A 17048-nucleotide genomic window follows, 5' to 3' on the forward strand; every position below is an offset into this window, starting at 1 on the left:
TGGGGCCAAAAATATATTTTTTACCAAATGTGTTTGATCCCATAATCATGAATTTAGATGTTGCCATCATTAGACATAGTTTCTTACTTTGGGAACGAATGTGCACATATACCTTGTTACAATGTCAATGATTTCATTTTTAGCTCTAAATTGGTTACGCAGTTTCTTTTTTATGTAAGCTCTCCTTTGGAAACATTTTTGTGAAGCTCCTTTTGAGAGAAGCACTTTACGATATCCATTCAGTTATTTCAATCCCAGCTTTTAGTTGAACTCTAATTTGTTGTAATAGTTTAGGTATCAACAGAAAGGGTTTTGCAAGGAAAATCATTTTATGGTCTGCATAGTGAAGTATGCTATATTCTTTATGATCTACTTATATCCTTTTAATTTCGGTATGTAATTATGTAGTAGACAAATTATTTATGGTTGTTATGGAAGTGGTGTTGAGGATCTTTTTTTCATTGTATTCTCATTGATTTTTTTTATGCATATTTATCTTTTGTCGTGTTAGATTGAATTTGCTGTGCTGGATCACAGGTATTGGGTCTTCAATGTGGGTATTTTAGTGTTGAGTAGATTCACAGTTATTAAAAGCCTCTACAGGATTCAGGCTCAAATCAGTTGTCATGTGTGACTCATTTACATGATATAAAGTGGTATGTTCTCCTAAATATCCTGTAATATACATACATGTTTCTTTTGAACAACCCTTTGAGCTTTCGCATTTTTTTTTAGCTTTTTTCCTGTCAGCTCACTTCTTTCAGGTGCTGAATGATTTCATAATATATATATTTTTAACTCCCCTGCATACAGTTATGTTAACTGCATTTATCCATTGTAGGCCGTAATGTAATACTAGGAAAACATGGAAAAGGTTGTTTTGAAGAACACCACTCTATCATGACTGAGGTGTGTGAGTTGTCAATCAAGGTATTTTGCCTCTCATTAGTTTAACTGGTCTTGTCACTTGTGTGCTTCCCTCCTTCAGCTTCAAAACCAGAGTGAACTCCGTGCCCCCACAGCAGAGAAGGCTGCGTTCTTTTTGGATGCCGCCATCGCCTCACGCAAGGGCAGTCAGCGGGACTGTGATGAGGAGGACCATCGGAACTCGCACATGCTGTTCACACTCCACATTTACCAGTACCGGATGGAGAAGAGCGGGAAAGGTGGCAGTGAGTACCTCAGTTTCTACAGCCCTCATTCAAGACATAGCTGAATGGCTTACAGTCAAATTGGATGAATAATTTAATTACCTATGAGGAAACTCAGTTATAGGATGCACAGCTACAGTATGGAATATGACTTGGGGAATGTGAAATGAAAGCCTTCAGCTGCCATGAAAATGTAGGGAGGAAAGCAGGTTATAACAATTTCACTAACCAAAGATAAATTCAGTTGATAGCAAACAGAATTTCTGAAATAGCTCATGTGGTGTATTTGTCTGCTTAAATGTGCTCTTTGGATTATATGGCCCCCACTCCAACTTGCTTCAGTCATAACTAGCAGCACTCATTTTACATCACATGACACAGTCACTAAATGTCAGTCAAAGTCAGTTACACTGGACCCAATCCACAAAATATTTTTGACGACGAAATGCTTTATACTCGTTTACAAATTGTTAAATGTTTAATTGGGAAAAAAGTAGAATGAAACAGAAAGGAAATCTTTTTAATTTCCTACTTCTACGCATAAGTAAGTTAAATAATGACTGTAAATATAAAAATAATCGTAAGCTAGCTATCTTTGTGAACTCCAAATATTTTCTGTGGGTGTCTACATAAAGTGTAGACTGCACATACATAGATTAGATGCTGACAGAGGTGGTTTTAAATTAGTAAAACATAACGTGCTCATATGTAGGCAAATCACTCAAATTGAGTGAGTTATGACTTTTTGGGAAACCCTTGGCGGATCTGACTGCCAAGGTTCAGTGTCCATGTCATGATGCGGTTGTTAAGTGAAACCTTAAGGAATATCTATCCAGAGCTTTATGCACTTGTAAGAAACTGCACAGAACTCAGGATAGTATGGCATTGGGCACAATATTGTGCGTAAGGGATGAGTGGTGCTGATGAAAGGAACATCTGGATGACGTGTCCAAATCTTTCATCTACTAACCGCTTCGAAGCAGCGCACATTTCCCCGCTGTGCGGATGCATTCTACGCATGCGCAAATTGGGCGACCCCCAGCCATCTGACGCACACGCCCACCGTGACGTCAGACGTCCGGGCGCCGTCCGCCGCACGGATGAGGCTAAACCTTTCGAAAGCCTGTCATTACTGTTGCAAATAGTGAAAAAGTTGTGGTTGCCCTTTAACTAATATAAGTGCTTTGTTCCCGAAACATTGACTGCTGCGTTAATTCGATGCACTTTAAAAAAATACTTTTTACTTAACAAAAGCATGCAAAGCACACCCTGACAGAAATACTATTAAGTACACTTCATAGCACCGAGATGCATTTTAGCACAATATTACTTATTTGTAGTTGTGTGTCATTTTGTGTCTTATCTTTTTGCCTCATTCTTCTCTTTTGTGACTGCAAAAGCAACTGTTCATTCATTATCTGCATCGACTAAACAGGGCTGACCACTGCAAAAAACAGAGCAGATTAAAATACTGCACCTTTCTGGTATGCTGTATTTTTTAACAGCTCCGTTTTGCAGCGTTTCTTTTTGCAGCATAAGTTTTATTTCTTGCCACCAAAAATCGGAGTTAGTATTTTGTTTACATAGCCGTACCATGAATAGTGATTGTTTATTTTTGTTTGTATTTTTGGTTTTGGTGGTACAAAACAGCACTAGCAACCATAGATAGAAATACAGAAAACTAGCACACAAAGGCGTTGTGTGATTTGATGCCCAATAGAAAATGGATGCAAATTTGACAGCACTGGGTAGGTTAATTAATTCTGCTGCTCCAGCGTTTTCTGGGCCCACTCTTACCGTATATCTTCGTCCAATGCACCTTTCTTATCTTCACTAAGGGGTTGGGAAAGTTAGTGTTTCATCAATCAATATCAATTAACAGTTCAACCCATTTGACTACACAATGAGGACCAGGAATAGGTAGCTAAGGTAAAGAAGGTTTGTTACATTCAAAATCAAATGAAGATACACAACTCTTGAATCCATGCTATAAAAGTACAAAATAGCAACAGGCAGGCTCAACCTACAGAAGAAATTGAGGCGAACCAATGTTAGGCAAACAAGCAATTCAGTCACAGCATAACAAAAGATCAAAAGGAGTATTTGATGCTGAAAGAAGGGTTGCAAGTTTTGTTGTCCATACATGGATAAATCTAAATCACCTAATGTAGAGTTCCAGCAAAAGGAATGGTTCTAAAAATCTAAAGAATCTCAGAATTCAGGCATCTCCTTAAAGGGAATAAGAACCAGGCAAGGGGAAATAAGTAGGAAAGGTGTCAGCATTTCAGAAGCTCAGTCAAGAGTCTTCTTGGGTCAGGCGAGTAAGTGTTGGCCTAAGTCACACTCAGCAAAGAATGAAGGAAAGCATAGAGATCTAAACCTCCCAAAGTCCAGGGGAAATAATCTAAGCATTCAGGGGAAGGTCTCTGAAAGGGTCTCGAAGGTTCGGGAAAGAATCTGCATTTCTAATGGTGTGAACACTAAATGATAACACACAAGAATCTTCTTGGGCAACACCCCTTTGCAAGTATCATCAGGAGTCTATTGTCTTTCTCCAATATTCACGTTGTAGACTGCAACAATTTCCAAATGTCTCACACCAGACATGGGAACGACATTCTTCTCACGTACATACCAAGTTGAAACATTACTGAATGGGACGTTCAGTCAATACTGGTTCCCTAGTTCTTTCATCAAGGTCTTCTTCGCAGGCTCTTTCTCATTCACTAGTACAGCAATGTATTGATTCTACAACTTAGAATGTGTGTGAATACCTGTAAGAAATGTCATGTTAGCAGAAAATGAAAACCAGCATTAATGCAGCAGGAAGAATTATCGGCCTAAATTGTTAACGTAAAATATTAGCAAGAGTGCCCATTTAATGTGCATGTGCACATTTAAACACCAACAAATATGAATGACCAGTATATTAGTTTCACATTACATAAAGCATACAGTAAATCCTTCGACTAATCATGTGTAAGTATGGCTAAAAACGACATTTAAATCCAGTATATGAAATATTATTGCAAGCATTACATAAGATTTTTATAATTTCTAGCTTAATCACATTCTACATATATGAGGATGGTTCTTATCTAGTTATTTAAACAGCAAATGTTATTCAGTGTATTAAAGCACACATTTTGAAAGACAAATTTGATCTTTACAATTAGTACATTATTACTAAGTATGCATGGTTTATTAATTTCTCATGAAATACCGGTAACACATAGATTGAGTAAATTCACTAATCCTACAATAAATGCAATTTAGTAATATTGTCAACAACAGCACTTATTTTAATATCGTTAGACCATAGAAGAATCAAGTGACAAATGCACATTCATGCCATGTATCTGTTATGAAGTTATGATATAGTTGTGACGTGTAAAGGACGGACAGATTTGCGCTCCACTACTGCCTTTGAAATTTAGTAAGTTTGCTCTGGCAACAGATATCAAGTAAATGCTTTTACAAAGTGTGTGTTTCCAAACTTTACAATTTTTATTTAATTTATAAAGCGTAACACTTCAAACGTGTTTTCTAAAGATGGCCTCCTTTGTACACTATAGCAGGATTGAGTTATTTTGCTTCATCAAGGATATCTTTCATACCGGTAAATCATGCCCAGAAGATGTGTAATCTGATGTGCTCTATCCCTTTTCCTCCTATCAGTGTCCGGAGGCCGCAGCCGACTCCACCTCATTGACTTGGGAAGCTGTGTGAAGGTGCTGAGCAAGAGCCGGGACGGTGGTTCGGGTCTTTGCCTCTCGCTGTCTGCGTTGGGCAATGTCATCCTCGCCCTTGTGAATGGCAGCAAGCACATCCCATACAAGTAAGTGACGGAAAGCAACACATCGCAATAAGCATGGAACAGGGAAACAATTAGAAGGAGCAGACTTATCTTTTTTACTCTGCCTGCCTATAGCCTGCATTACATTGGAGGCAGAGCATGTTCTAACTACTTTAGTATGCAATTCATTTTATTCTGTATTAGATTATTGGACACTACTCGGATTGCTTAGTAACTTATTATGTTACATAAGGAAATTACTCAGGTCAGAATTCTTAAGTGGGTTATAGTTTACATTTTATGGCATTTCTCTCCTTTTCCATACATCATTTCACAAAAGGTGATTATGATCATTAGTGTATGCCACATTAGATTTTGGAAAGTGATTATGCCAATTACTTTCCTCTACTGTGTTGAAGAAGGGAATTGCTTTGATTACACTACTGTGCATTAAGTTAAGGGAGTTTACGCTGTGCGCTTTACCATGTGTTTGATTATATAAACCTTTGTAAGGAAACTGTATGCCCTTGTTGGCAAGTGGATTCAACCATCTTCCATTGAAGTCATTGAATACTACAAATAAGAGAGAATACAATCCTCTACACTTCCTACTGCCAAATCCTCTTACTATCAAAAGATAATCAATTCCCTGTACTCCGACCAACACCAACTTGCCTGCACTTTACTCTTTTTCCTCTCCTTACACACCTGCTAATCAACCCCCTCTATAGAAGACTTTGTCTCTTATTTCTCTTCTAAGAGGTTTTTTTTTAGAAATAATTTAAAACACTCCCTAGCAGTCCTCCTCCAACCACTATTTATCTGCCTTCCTATTAGCCCAATAAACTCTGATCCTTGACTCGCACATCTCCTGCTAAACTCCTGGTGCTCCATAACCTTATAAAGGAACTCAACTCGGCCTTCAGCTTTGTTTCTCTATATCATAGGTACTCACAAACATTTGCCCAGGGGCACAAAGTATGGTCTGTGATGTGACGAGGGCTGCACCGGTGCAAGCAGGGTGGCAGTAGGGTGTCTGGGTGGGTCAAGAATTGAGTTAGGTGGTCATAGGAGAAGTGAAGCATGTACATCTAGTGGCTGAATTACATGATGTGAAACCAGAAAACCTGGGAGCAATCTCAGCTTTCCTCTTGACCAAACTGAGTGATCCTAGGCAATTTGTTTTTTCTCTTTGCCTCCTTTTTCTTCATTGTGACATTTAGAGGACCTCGAAATACATGAGTTCAGAATATACGATGTACGAAACCTTCTCCTGTGTTTGCTTATGATGTTGTCCACGTATATTAGCAACCTAGGCTACCCAGAGGGTGCACATGACAACTGCCTTGCCTCTAAGTTCACTATTGGCATTGTTGTCTGGGTGGGGTGGAGAAGCACAAATGTTTCTAAATTCATGTTTGAAAACTATCACGTAAAAAATAATCCTATTTTTACATATTTGTTGCACGGTGTCTTTAAAAATGAAGGTGTTCCTAAAGTTAAGTGGCGCAGGACACAACCGTAATTATTTCCTAACTTCAGAAAGCCTGCAAATAATTGCTTACCCGTTTAGCATTTCTTTGTGATTAGTGTCAGCAAGTAAACAGCAGCCTGTGCTGTTGACTGGGGGGCCGCATGTAAAGGTCAATAGGGCTGCAAGCGGCCCCCGGGCTGTGCTTTGATTATCACTGCTCTATATGGTCATGGAACTCGTCAGTGACTTGTAATATTCTTATAATATACAGCAGGGGGTACTTTATCCCACATACATGAACCAACTCATAGCGCTTCCATTTTATGTGCTCTTTTCATACTGGTTTTTTGTCGGAATGCTTCTGCCACAGACAAATAATGAAATAAATACATTTACAATTACTGTGATCATTCAACCGTTTTCTGTATTGCAAGAAGATTACTGTCACTGCTTTACTCTGCATTAGATGACAGAAAGGGATTACACCATAAAATGTATCCTGAATCAGATTACAGAAGATGAATTGCTTAACCTAAAATGAGATTACAGAAGGAGAAAACACAAATTATTTCATTCTGCTTTAGATGACAGTAGATTCAGACACACAGTAAAGGCTCAACACTTGTAGGAGCAACGGAAACTGCCCTCACCCACTGTCAGATCAGCATTTGGTATAAAAAAAAATACAACCATCAATCACACATACGATGTATACATTCACTGTACAGGTAAAGCAGAGAACAGCCAATGCCAGCTTTAAAGCACATATATTAGCAATACAAGCCTTACTCTACTTCAACAGCACAGGCAAGGCAAAATTGTCAGCAGTGTAGTTTTCCCTATATACAAAACATGGTGAACATTAGTAAGAAAATGTTCAGGATTTGTACTTTGACAATGTTTGTTTCTGCGCTTGAGACCATTATTAGTATGTTCCTATAGGTATTTATTGAAGGAACCTGTTTGGCTTCTTCGGACAACTGTACCCCCTGGCAAAACAAAAGCAAATGGCAATGTCATTTGGCAATGTTTCCTTCACATGGTACGTTATGCAGAACTTAACTAGATCCCGTCAGGCACTACAAAGCATAATACATCACAAAACAATATATTAATCTATTCTACCCTCACATCAACAACATAAACCCCCCTCATATAAATATTCACCATCGAGTTTGATTCTAGTCAATGTGTACCTCAGAATGGGAAAAAGGCACTCAAACTCCAAAAGTGTTATGTACCCATACAGATGGTAGGAATGTGCCGTATAAATGCGACAGAACATATGAGGATCGTCATTTTCAGTGTCTATACACCCCGCAGCGCTGTATGATTCACTCATAATCACTTATTCCTTCTGTGAAGGAAACAAATCGAATTGGGTGGTGTGAACTTCATGTCAACTATGTGGACAGTTGTAGTTCACTGCCGTAGATGGTAATGCCTTTCACAGGAAACAGGTCATCGCCATCTTACTGTGCATAGGTGAAAATACATTGGCCTTGTTGTAGTTCGTTTGTTACTAGCAATGTGGAGAGTGCATGGAATTATCATTTTGACTCACAACCACGGTTCGAGTTTGATGTGTTTATATTATTTAAATACAGCAAGACCTAAAAAGGGGTTGTCTGGCAGCCCAGCTGAACCCGCAATGAATCTTGAGGATTAGTAAATGAGACACTACATGGATCTAAAGAAGTTTCTAATTATATGGTATAAACAAGGACATGATCTGGGCAGCCGCGGACACTGCAGGTAAGAGTGGTGGGGGGGATTTCGAGACTGCGAGGGGAAAATAATTATTTATTTGATTTTCCCCGTGTGGTCGTCTCTCGAAATACCCCCCAGCCCCTCTTACCTGCGCAGCGTCCGCTGCTGAATATGGGCCCATAACAGGCGGGGGTGGAGTGACCCGCCCGACCTTGAGGGTGGAGGTTCCACTGAGCCCTAGTCCCTTGTATCTCTGTAAGGCATCATCATTAGATGAATTATAGTGACAGCTCAACAATTTGCAGGCCATCCTTATGTGTAAAGTTAGTTGGCACAACGACCACCCAATTATGACTACAGGGCTAAGCCATTTTCCGGTGTAAACTGCAGTTTACACACAAAAAGAAATTATAGGATAGATGTAAATAGCACCGGGCACAGGTTGTTTGTCCCCTGCAATTTGTATGCAGTTTCAGATTATGCGCCACTGGACTGAGAGATATTGTGAACAACTTGTGTGTAAATCGCCATAATGAAGGGTGTAACTTTGATTTGAGTGTAAATTGTGCACCTGCTAATTACCACACACTGGCAGCGGAGGTTTGCCTGGACAGTAAACACCAGTGAATGTGCCAGCAATATAGTCAGGGCCTCAGTATTGTTGTCAGTGCCTAGGCTACTGCCTGAGCTGAATGCTGATGAAATACTAAATGTCATTGGTGGCTACCTTCATGCTCCATCAAAAAGTGTTCTTAAATGCATCTGCAAAAAATGTTGCTTACGTCATTTCTATAACGCCACGTTGCAGTCGTATGCATTCTGATAGTGTGTGCAGACCTTTTATGTTCCCTCTGATTCCACCATGGGATTCATTTCTGATTTTTGTACGATGTTGTATGTTGCAAACATTGACCTTCATTTATCATGTGTGACAGCTTTGACGGTTGCTGATGCTACACTTCAGGTCGCTACCAGGACATCCAAGGAGACGCAGTATTGCTTTTCAGCATTTCTTCGCATGTCTTGTGGGACATAAATGCATGCAATTGGGCGCGGTGCAGGCTGCATCACCCATTCCTTGCAGGAGGAGAGGGATTGTGGATAAATACTGCATGCCAAATCCACAAAGCCATTTTCACTCCTCAGGTAAGCCCGGTGAGGCGGGCAAAGGGGAAGCCGACGGACAACAGAATATGTATTATTTATTTAATTATACCTATTCCGTCGCCTGCTGACTCCACACCCCCCACACCCGCGCCTCACGCTTTCCCCGCCCCACGCTTTCCCCTCCCATCGCGTTTACCTGTGCCGGCCGCTGCTGCTCCTAATTAAGGTCGCTGCTATGAGATTCAAATGGGATGCTAGATCTTTTAGCTAAACAATGTCAAACATTCACCCCAGTACAGAGATCTGGGCCTAAATCCATAATTTTTCCTTTCAGCATCATTTCGTACGTTGAAATGTAACGGTATGAAAAACATATTTCACAGGGAACCGAAAAATATTTCAAGAGTGTCTGTGAAACATGGATTTTATCATCATAATGAAGCCCCCCCCACAACAACTCTGCAGAGCTTTAACATTGTCAGTATTACAGGGATTGTGCAGTATGAAGGAACACACTATGTGGCATGGATAGTGCTTAATTTGTAAACAAAAAATAAGTTCCAGGGCCCTAGACAGAGTGCCACTGTAGCATGCACCATCCACTGCCCCTGCCAGCGCAACTAATCACAATACCAACACAACTACTAACCATCACACTCCTACAAATGTGCCAGTTCAGACTAATCCAGGCCCCTCAAGCCATAGCAATGGCGTGGGCGCCAGTTATTATTCATTTTAATGTAAATTGAATTAATAAAAAACTGTTGTTGTGCTCATCCTTAAATTAAACAGACAGTGCCACCATGTGTGAGACTCTCATAAGTGACGGTGTTGACAATTTTGTGCCGAGCACCTCAAACCACTAGCTCAAATTAAGCGCTGGGCATGGTTATCTAACTTATGAAGCAAACAGTACAAATTATGCTGAACACTCGTTCAGTATTATTTTTATACATTTGAAATAGAAAGAACATTTTGGTGAAATTTGAAAATTATTTAGAAAATGCTGTAAACCCATAACTCTGCTGTAAATGCTGCCGTCACACAATCGCCGAAATCCATTGTGTCTCACCATTGCCCATTGTTTTTATTAACAACTTATTCAAGAAAGGTAAACAAAGCCTTACATTCTTATTCCAATTAATACAAATTGCTAGCTGTACTTTGAAGAACATAGTTTCTTACACCTAACTTCCCAGAAAGAAACATGTAATATAAAAAATACAGGAAATGTGTCATTATAATATGGTCCTTTATTGCCTTATCACCTTTGGTCTCATGGTTTATGATGTCACCAACCTCCCCAACCCCCACCTGGTAATACTGGACCATATTGGACCTGTGTTTTATAAAAAGTGCCTTTCTCATGTTTATTCCCATAGCGATTTAGACACGACTACAGCCCGAACCGCTGAATGGAATTACACCAAATTTGGTAGAAAGGTAGATCTTGGTCCAGAAAACAACCTTTTGTGATTTGTTGTAGATCCGCTCAGTAGTTTTCGAGATATTAACTGAACTCCAGATTTGTATGTCTAGGGATGCGGACCCTTCTTGGATCTTCCTTGGATTCCCAAATTCACAAGTCCACAGCAATGCCATGGCCGCAAACTGAGAGGAAAGTTGCTCCTGCAATTTTGTTAATTGGGACGTGTTTCCCAGCGAAGAAAATAAAGTTACAAAAGTGATAGAAGGCTTCACAGTAGAGGTACCCTGACTCATTGGGACTAATGGAGGAATCTGTGAAGGACTTCTCATGGGCAAGAAATTGTCCCCAAACTTCTTTTTTTTTTACCACAGAGGATACGTTGATCCTCCCAGATTTGGGTGCATTTGGGGATCTAGACCCCAATATATTTTTTAAACATACCCTCATACATAGGTCCACACACCTACTCGCACACTCACTCACACAACCACTCACATACCCACTCATGCAGCCACTCACACACCCACTCACAGACCCTCAAAACCTCTCACACACCCACTCACCCACACAACCACTCTCACGTTCCCACTCATACACCCATACAGCCACTCGTAGACCCTCAAAACCACCCACACACCCACTCCCACACCCACTCACAGACCCACACAGGCAGTGACACACACACACTCCCACCACCCACTCACACATCCATGTTAAAGGGACGTTATAGATAGGAAATAACATTGAAAAACAGAAATTCACTGAAAACAACAAAGGTTACAGGGACATTATAGCTAAGAAATATAGTTTTTTAAAACAGAAGAAATTCAAGGAAAACAGCAAAGGTTACAGGAACGTTATATAGTTAGGCTCAGATTTGACACACATAATACCATAGAAATTCAGCATTTATAGTTCTAGTTATCTCAAGTAGCTATAACTTGAGCCCTAAGGTAACTATAACTCACGCCCTTGCCAGGCACTGCTAATTGTATTTCATCTGGAAATCTGAACTATCTTGCTTGGTTCTGGGCCTATGTAAGACTCGCTGTTCTAGGCAGGAAAAGTGAAATCTGAGAGGAAGCAAAGAGTCTCAGCTTAAAAGGCAGGTGTACTAGGCTGGCTGATATCTTTTATATCTCCACCATCCCTCTTAAGCACTGGACTTCCCAAAATGTCTATATTTTCACCGTACCCATTTAGCATTACTCATTAACATCCTTCACCAGCTGTGGTTTGATATCTATGCTGATGATTCACAACCAATCTTCTGGTTTAATTGTCTTTCTGTCCAACACAAGTCCAGGATTGACTGCGGATGTACCAGTAATAATTAATAGACTCAAATTGGCTTATGATAAACAGGTATATAACTGAGATTTTAGTGGCAGGTGGTGACACTTAAATGTTGTCCCCTTCACTTTGGCTACCCATTCTTGGAACCTTCCACCAACTAAAGATTTGTCAAAGTCTGTCCTGGAGTGCCGGATCCATTCCAGATTTTTAGCATATCCCCATTTAGATAAATGTCGTTCTCTTAAAAATCTGGCATGGATCCGGCTGTCCAGGACCTACTTTGGAGGACCATGCCCCAATCCAAAGCCAGCATCAAAGGTTTAGCCATCAAATTTGACCCAACCTTAAAATGGGCGCTAAAATCTTGGCTGTAGTCCCCGCTTGCTGTTTTTATCCATGGAGGTTGAAGCCTATCTTCCTTCTTTCCCCTGATGAGAAGAAATCTGTGATGACCACCGGTATTGGATCGAGGCTCAATTATTGTAATCTCTCTATTTAGCCATCTTTGGCAAACAATTCCATCAACTACAGATTATCTAAAATGTGACCACCAGGTTTATAACTACAACCCTACGCTTCTCCATTGCCTCTCCGACTCTGGCTAAACTTCACTGGCCAACCATTCACAAAAAGTGAAATTAAATAACATATGTCTTATTCACAAATTCCTCAATGGCTCCTCCCCTAATTATTTTTTTTGAAAGCCCAAATTGACCAAATATATGCACATACGTTCTCTTCGTTCAACCTCTTTCTTCGTGGTAACAGTTTTGCATGTAAAGAAACCTTCTTTAAGTAGGAAGCCTTTTCTCTGCTTTACCACACCCCATTGGCGGCCGGCATGGTTCGCGGATGGCGGGGCAGGTGTGTGGTTGGTGGTGTGACAAGGGGGGGAAATGGTGCGCAAGGTAAAAAAAATATATAATAAAATACACACTTAACTTACCGTGCCGGGTCCCGCATCTCTGCTACTGCTCTCCTCGTAGGACTGAGGCACAGGAAGCAGACAGGCTCCCCAGACCAATCACAGCTCTGCAATGCAGCGTTGTGATTGGTTTTGAGCGTCCTTGTTCGATGCTCGACCAGGGAATGTGGGCCTGGGCATGTTTTCCATGCAGGCTGTGATGCAGCCTGCATGGAGAACAGGAAAAGTGCACATGACTGCTTTGAACGGCCCCTACCTCTCAGGGCAAACCACTCCTCCTCTGCCCAAGGTTTCCTTTAGAGTGCCCTGCTTAAAACCAGTTGGGCAACGCTCCTCCCCATAGTGAAGGAGCTGCCTCTGCCTCACTCTTCATGGAGCAATTTGCCTTCTTCTTTAAAATATTTTCTTCTCACTGCCTGTTCTAGAAACAGCTTTAAACTTTTCAGTTTTCCAGCTAACTCATTCCTTTCACTACGCTTGAACTTTGTCTTTCTGATAGCGCCAGGAGTCCATTGGATATTTTTTTGCAGTCTATAAATGCATATATTATTTGTTAGATCATGTCCGAGCAAAATATTTGAATATCGAGGGGGAAAGGTATGTGATTTGTTGTCATGACTGTGCTGGGCTAATGAGTCGGAAGTGCAGTATGCCATACAGCAAGAGGTATTGGAGAAAGTCCAAGCCATTGCTGACTATGAAATCTCAGTAATTTATGAATGGCAGTGTTTATTAAGAAGTCTCTCTAAATGTGTGTTTTAATGTTGTGGCTCCACGCCGGTACAGTGTTAAAGGCTGCCTCCCCTGGTGTCAGAAAAATACTTCAGCAAAATACGCAGCTAAGCATGATTTGGGATTATTATTGCACTTAGCTGTGAGCCCTTGGTTGGGGATGAGGGAAAGACACTGGTGAATAATAAAGTTATGTTTTGGGGCCCTGTGGATCAATTGTTCGATGAGGGCGTTTATTAAAAGCGCCAACTATCTAACAGTCAAGATGTAGGCTGAGAAAGCAAAACACTATCTTAATTCAGGGGTGTCCACCGTAAGTGCAGGAGGGCTGAATACATGCTAAAAAAACAGAAAAAAATCAGGATAGCTGCTTAATATAAATTGATATACCATGAATATAAATGGAACTAATTTACGAATAAAGTGGGTATCCTAAAAATCTGTCATGGATTGGAAATCCAATGTCTAAAGTTTGCATTGCTAGGTTGTCAGCACAGCGCTTCTCTCTTGATAGTGAGTGGGGTGTGGTGCCCTCATCACTAGTATAAAGAGCCACTGGAATTATGCAATTCTGCAGCCACTGCTTATTCAAAATAATTATGGATTTGCCACATCTGCTGCATAATCTACAGATTTTAACTAAAAAAAATGTTTCTAGGTGCAACGGATCAAAAATGACTGAAAACGTGGCAACACATGTTAAAGGTTGACCGGTCATTTTTCAGTTGCTTATTTCTGTGTTTGGGTGCTAATAAAGAGAAATCGTTGCCCATACAATGTTGCCGTATGTAAAAATGACAAAATAAGTAAAACTATCATAAAATGTACCTCACTGCGCCACATAATTTGCCTTTTTGTTGCTGCATAATTTAGTCAAACACGCAGCATAATTCCAGTGGCCATACTAATTTCCCAATGAGCGTAGCCGCGCGCCAGATGACGTCCAGCAGGTACACGGGTGGCTGTCCACCAGAAGACACCCCCTCTGGTAGCGCACGTAGATATTTGAAACATGTTTCCATATGGCCTCGGCGTTCGATCAATGGTAGGCTGCCGCGCAGCTGAGGAGAAGGGCTGCCGGCCTTGCAGCAAGTGAAAGCCCGTTCCTCAAATGCTTTTCACTCCTCGCTGTGAGGCGCAGATGGCCCCTCTTATGCTGTGATGGAGTGAGATGAATTGTCGCGTGGCGCCTGCATCACCGCATGACGCAGTGTCACTTCTCTGAATGCAGCTGTCACTTCAGCTATATCTGCATGCTATTAGCGGGAGGTAAGTGTGTCATGTCTGCCAGAGTCGGTATTGTTTAGACGTATCACAATAATTGTTGAAACGGGGAATTAGCCTAATGATATTGTGGCATTTCTTGAAGGTACGTCACATGTGTAATCAGAATGCCTATTGTGTCTTCCAGTAAGGCCCAAATGGCAACTGCTAGCAAAGCTACAGACTTATTACACTTGCATGTCAACATGCTACAGGCCAAATAATGTCTGCGCTTTATAAAGGTTTAAAATACTGACTATTTCAACAAATGGAATCCTTGGTCCTTAAATTGTGGTGTGTGCTTTATTTTTTTATTATTATTCAAATCATATTTCCAATTTATCACCCAATAGTATTACTCATAACCAGACAGTATTACATTCAGTACATAACAACCCCTTGTGGAACTTCCTCTGTTGTATTTCAGATGGCAGGTTTGTTCTGAGGCAGGAAGACTTCGAAAATGTTGTTATGAGAAAAGGCAGAAGGCAATTTCCATCCAGGGCTGGCTTTAGCGCTGGTGGCGCCTGGTGCGACAATGTTTGATGGCGCCCCCAGTGCCCACCTACACCATGAATTCCTTCATGACCACTTTTTAACAGTGCCCCTCAAGTCTCCATAACCACTCTCTCAGATGCATTAAATTAGTTTTATAGTGCCACTTATACCAGTGTAGGGTGTCAAAGCACTTTACATCACACACACTATGCAGAGACAATCAAAGGTGTGTGAATCAATGTATAGGAAATGTTTGAAAAGACAGAGGACTACACGGTGTAGGAGTCACATGTCATCCATACTGGTACAAACTCAGAATTTAAAACGTAACACCATGGTTGGGGGTTCTCTTTAATAATAAGAATTGATTTATATCCAACTGAACCATTTTCCCCAAATTAGGATAATGAAAGACTGGGGAAAAAAATCATTATGCTCCAATCTATACCTTGTAGTTGGCATGCAACTGTTTGATGACGGTTAATAGCTCACTGTTCTATGTTAGGATTTTAATGTATACGTTGCAAGTAACAAAAGGATCTCTCAGACAAAAGCAGTAACCCACTTAACTATTTAAATTATATGCACTTTGTGATCTGTAAGGCACACATTATTTGCGGCAGGCATATTACCCACTATGCTATCTTACCATGAGTCAACACTTCCACAAGAGGAACCTTTGATCTCTCTCTAGGAAGAACATTAATCACCGGAATTATCTTGACATTTTTATTGTTGCCTGAAAATTGTTGAAGGCCAGGAACGTGGCACCAGGTGCTTTTCAAACCATAATATACTTGCAAACACGACACCCCCACCCAAAGTCAGCACCCAGTGCGGTCTCACCGCCCTGGAACTGGCCCTGTTTTCATTTATGCACGTGGGGTCTGAAAGAAAGTCCTTGAGTCTATTAGGGTCACCCAGACGCTGTTCCAATTTAGGATGGAATCAAAGACTCGCCTCTTGAAAGAATAGTATGTCACAATGACAAGTTGAGTTACATGGGGACCCCATGTATATCTCAGCACTCCCGTTCTCTATGGCACTTTTGCCTTCCCAGCCCAGTCCTTTTACCCTCTTGATCTCGTCACTCTATGTGCATCTACAGCTGTTTTCACCCTGGCTCGTTTCTGGTCGTATGCTCACTCATCTATGGCGCACCCCTTTTTTTTCTGTCGTTCTTCCATTGTAGGTATCTTTCTCTTTATACCTTGAGTGAGCTTCACCCAAAAACTTCACTATATAGTAGTCTTTCATGGTGGTCTGCTGTCTGTAGGGTCCGTCACTCACTGAACCATCATTGTCCAATCTACCAGATCCCCCCTGAGCCTTTCGCCTGCCCTAGTCAGTTTCATTTGTCTTTACTCCACATATGATGTTTTAACATACTGACTCACTTTAGGTATTTATTGTATTCGTGCTGTGGACGGAAATGGGAACCCTGTGTAAGTGTGATCAAAGTATAACATTGACATGAAAAGTAGATGTAAACTTTTACAACCGGCATCAAATGAAAGATTTACCTAGAGCTGTGGGGAATGGTGCATGGAGTAGGGCTTTTCACGTAGAAGAAGAACCTCAGAATGGATACCCTTAATGACCCGTGAGAGTGATGAAAGGCATCCCTCCAGTTATCCAATTCAGTGTTTCCCAAGGCATCAAAAAAG

General features: G+C 40.9%; 1 protein-coding gene across 1 annotated transcript in view; it reads left to right on the forward strand.

The window, feature by feature from the left end:
* The window catches only part of KIF26B (kinesin family member 26B), a 589601-nt gene that overhangs the window by 499257 nt on the left and 73296 nt on the right, over nucleotides 1–17048 (forward strand). The window contains exons 10-11 of the mRNA XM_086925761.1: nucleotides 989–1172; nucleotides 4830–4989. Coding sequence (XP_086781887.1) covers nucleotides 989–1172; nucleotides 4830–4989 — 344 coding nt within the window. The remainder of the gene's footprint in view (nucleotides 1–988; nucleotides 1173–4829; nucleotides 4990–17048) is intronic.

This window comes from Lissotriton vulgaris, chromosome 6, assembly GCF_964263255.1.
Source record: "Lissotriton vulgaris chromosome 6, aLisVul1.2, whole genome shotgun sequence".
NCBI lineage: Eukaryota > Metazoa > Chordata > Amphibia > Caudata > Salamandridae > Lissotriton > Lissotriton vulgaris.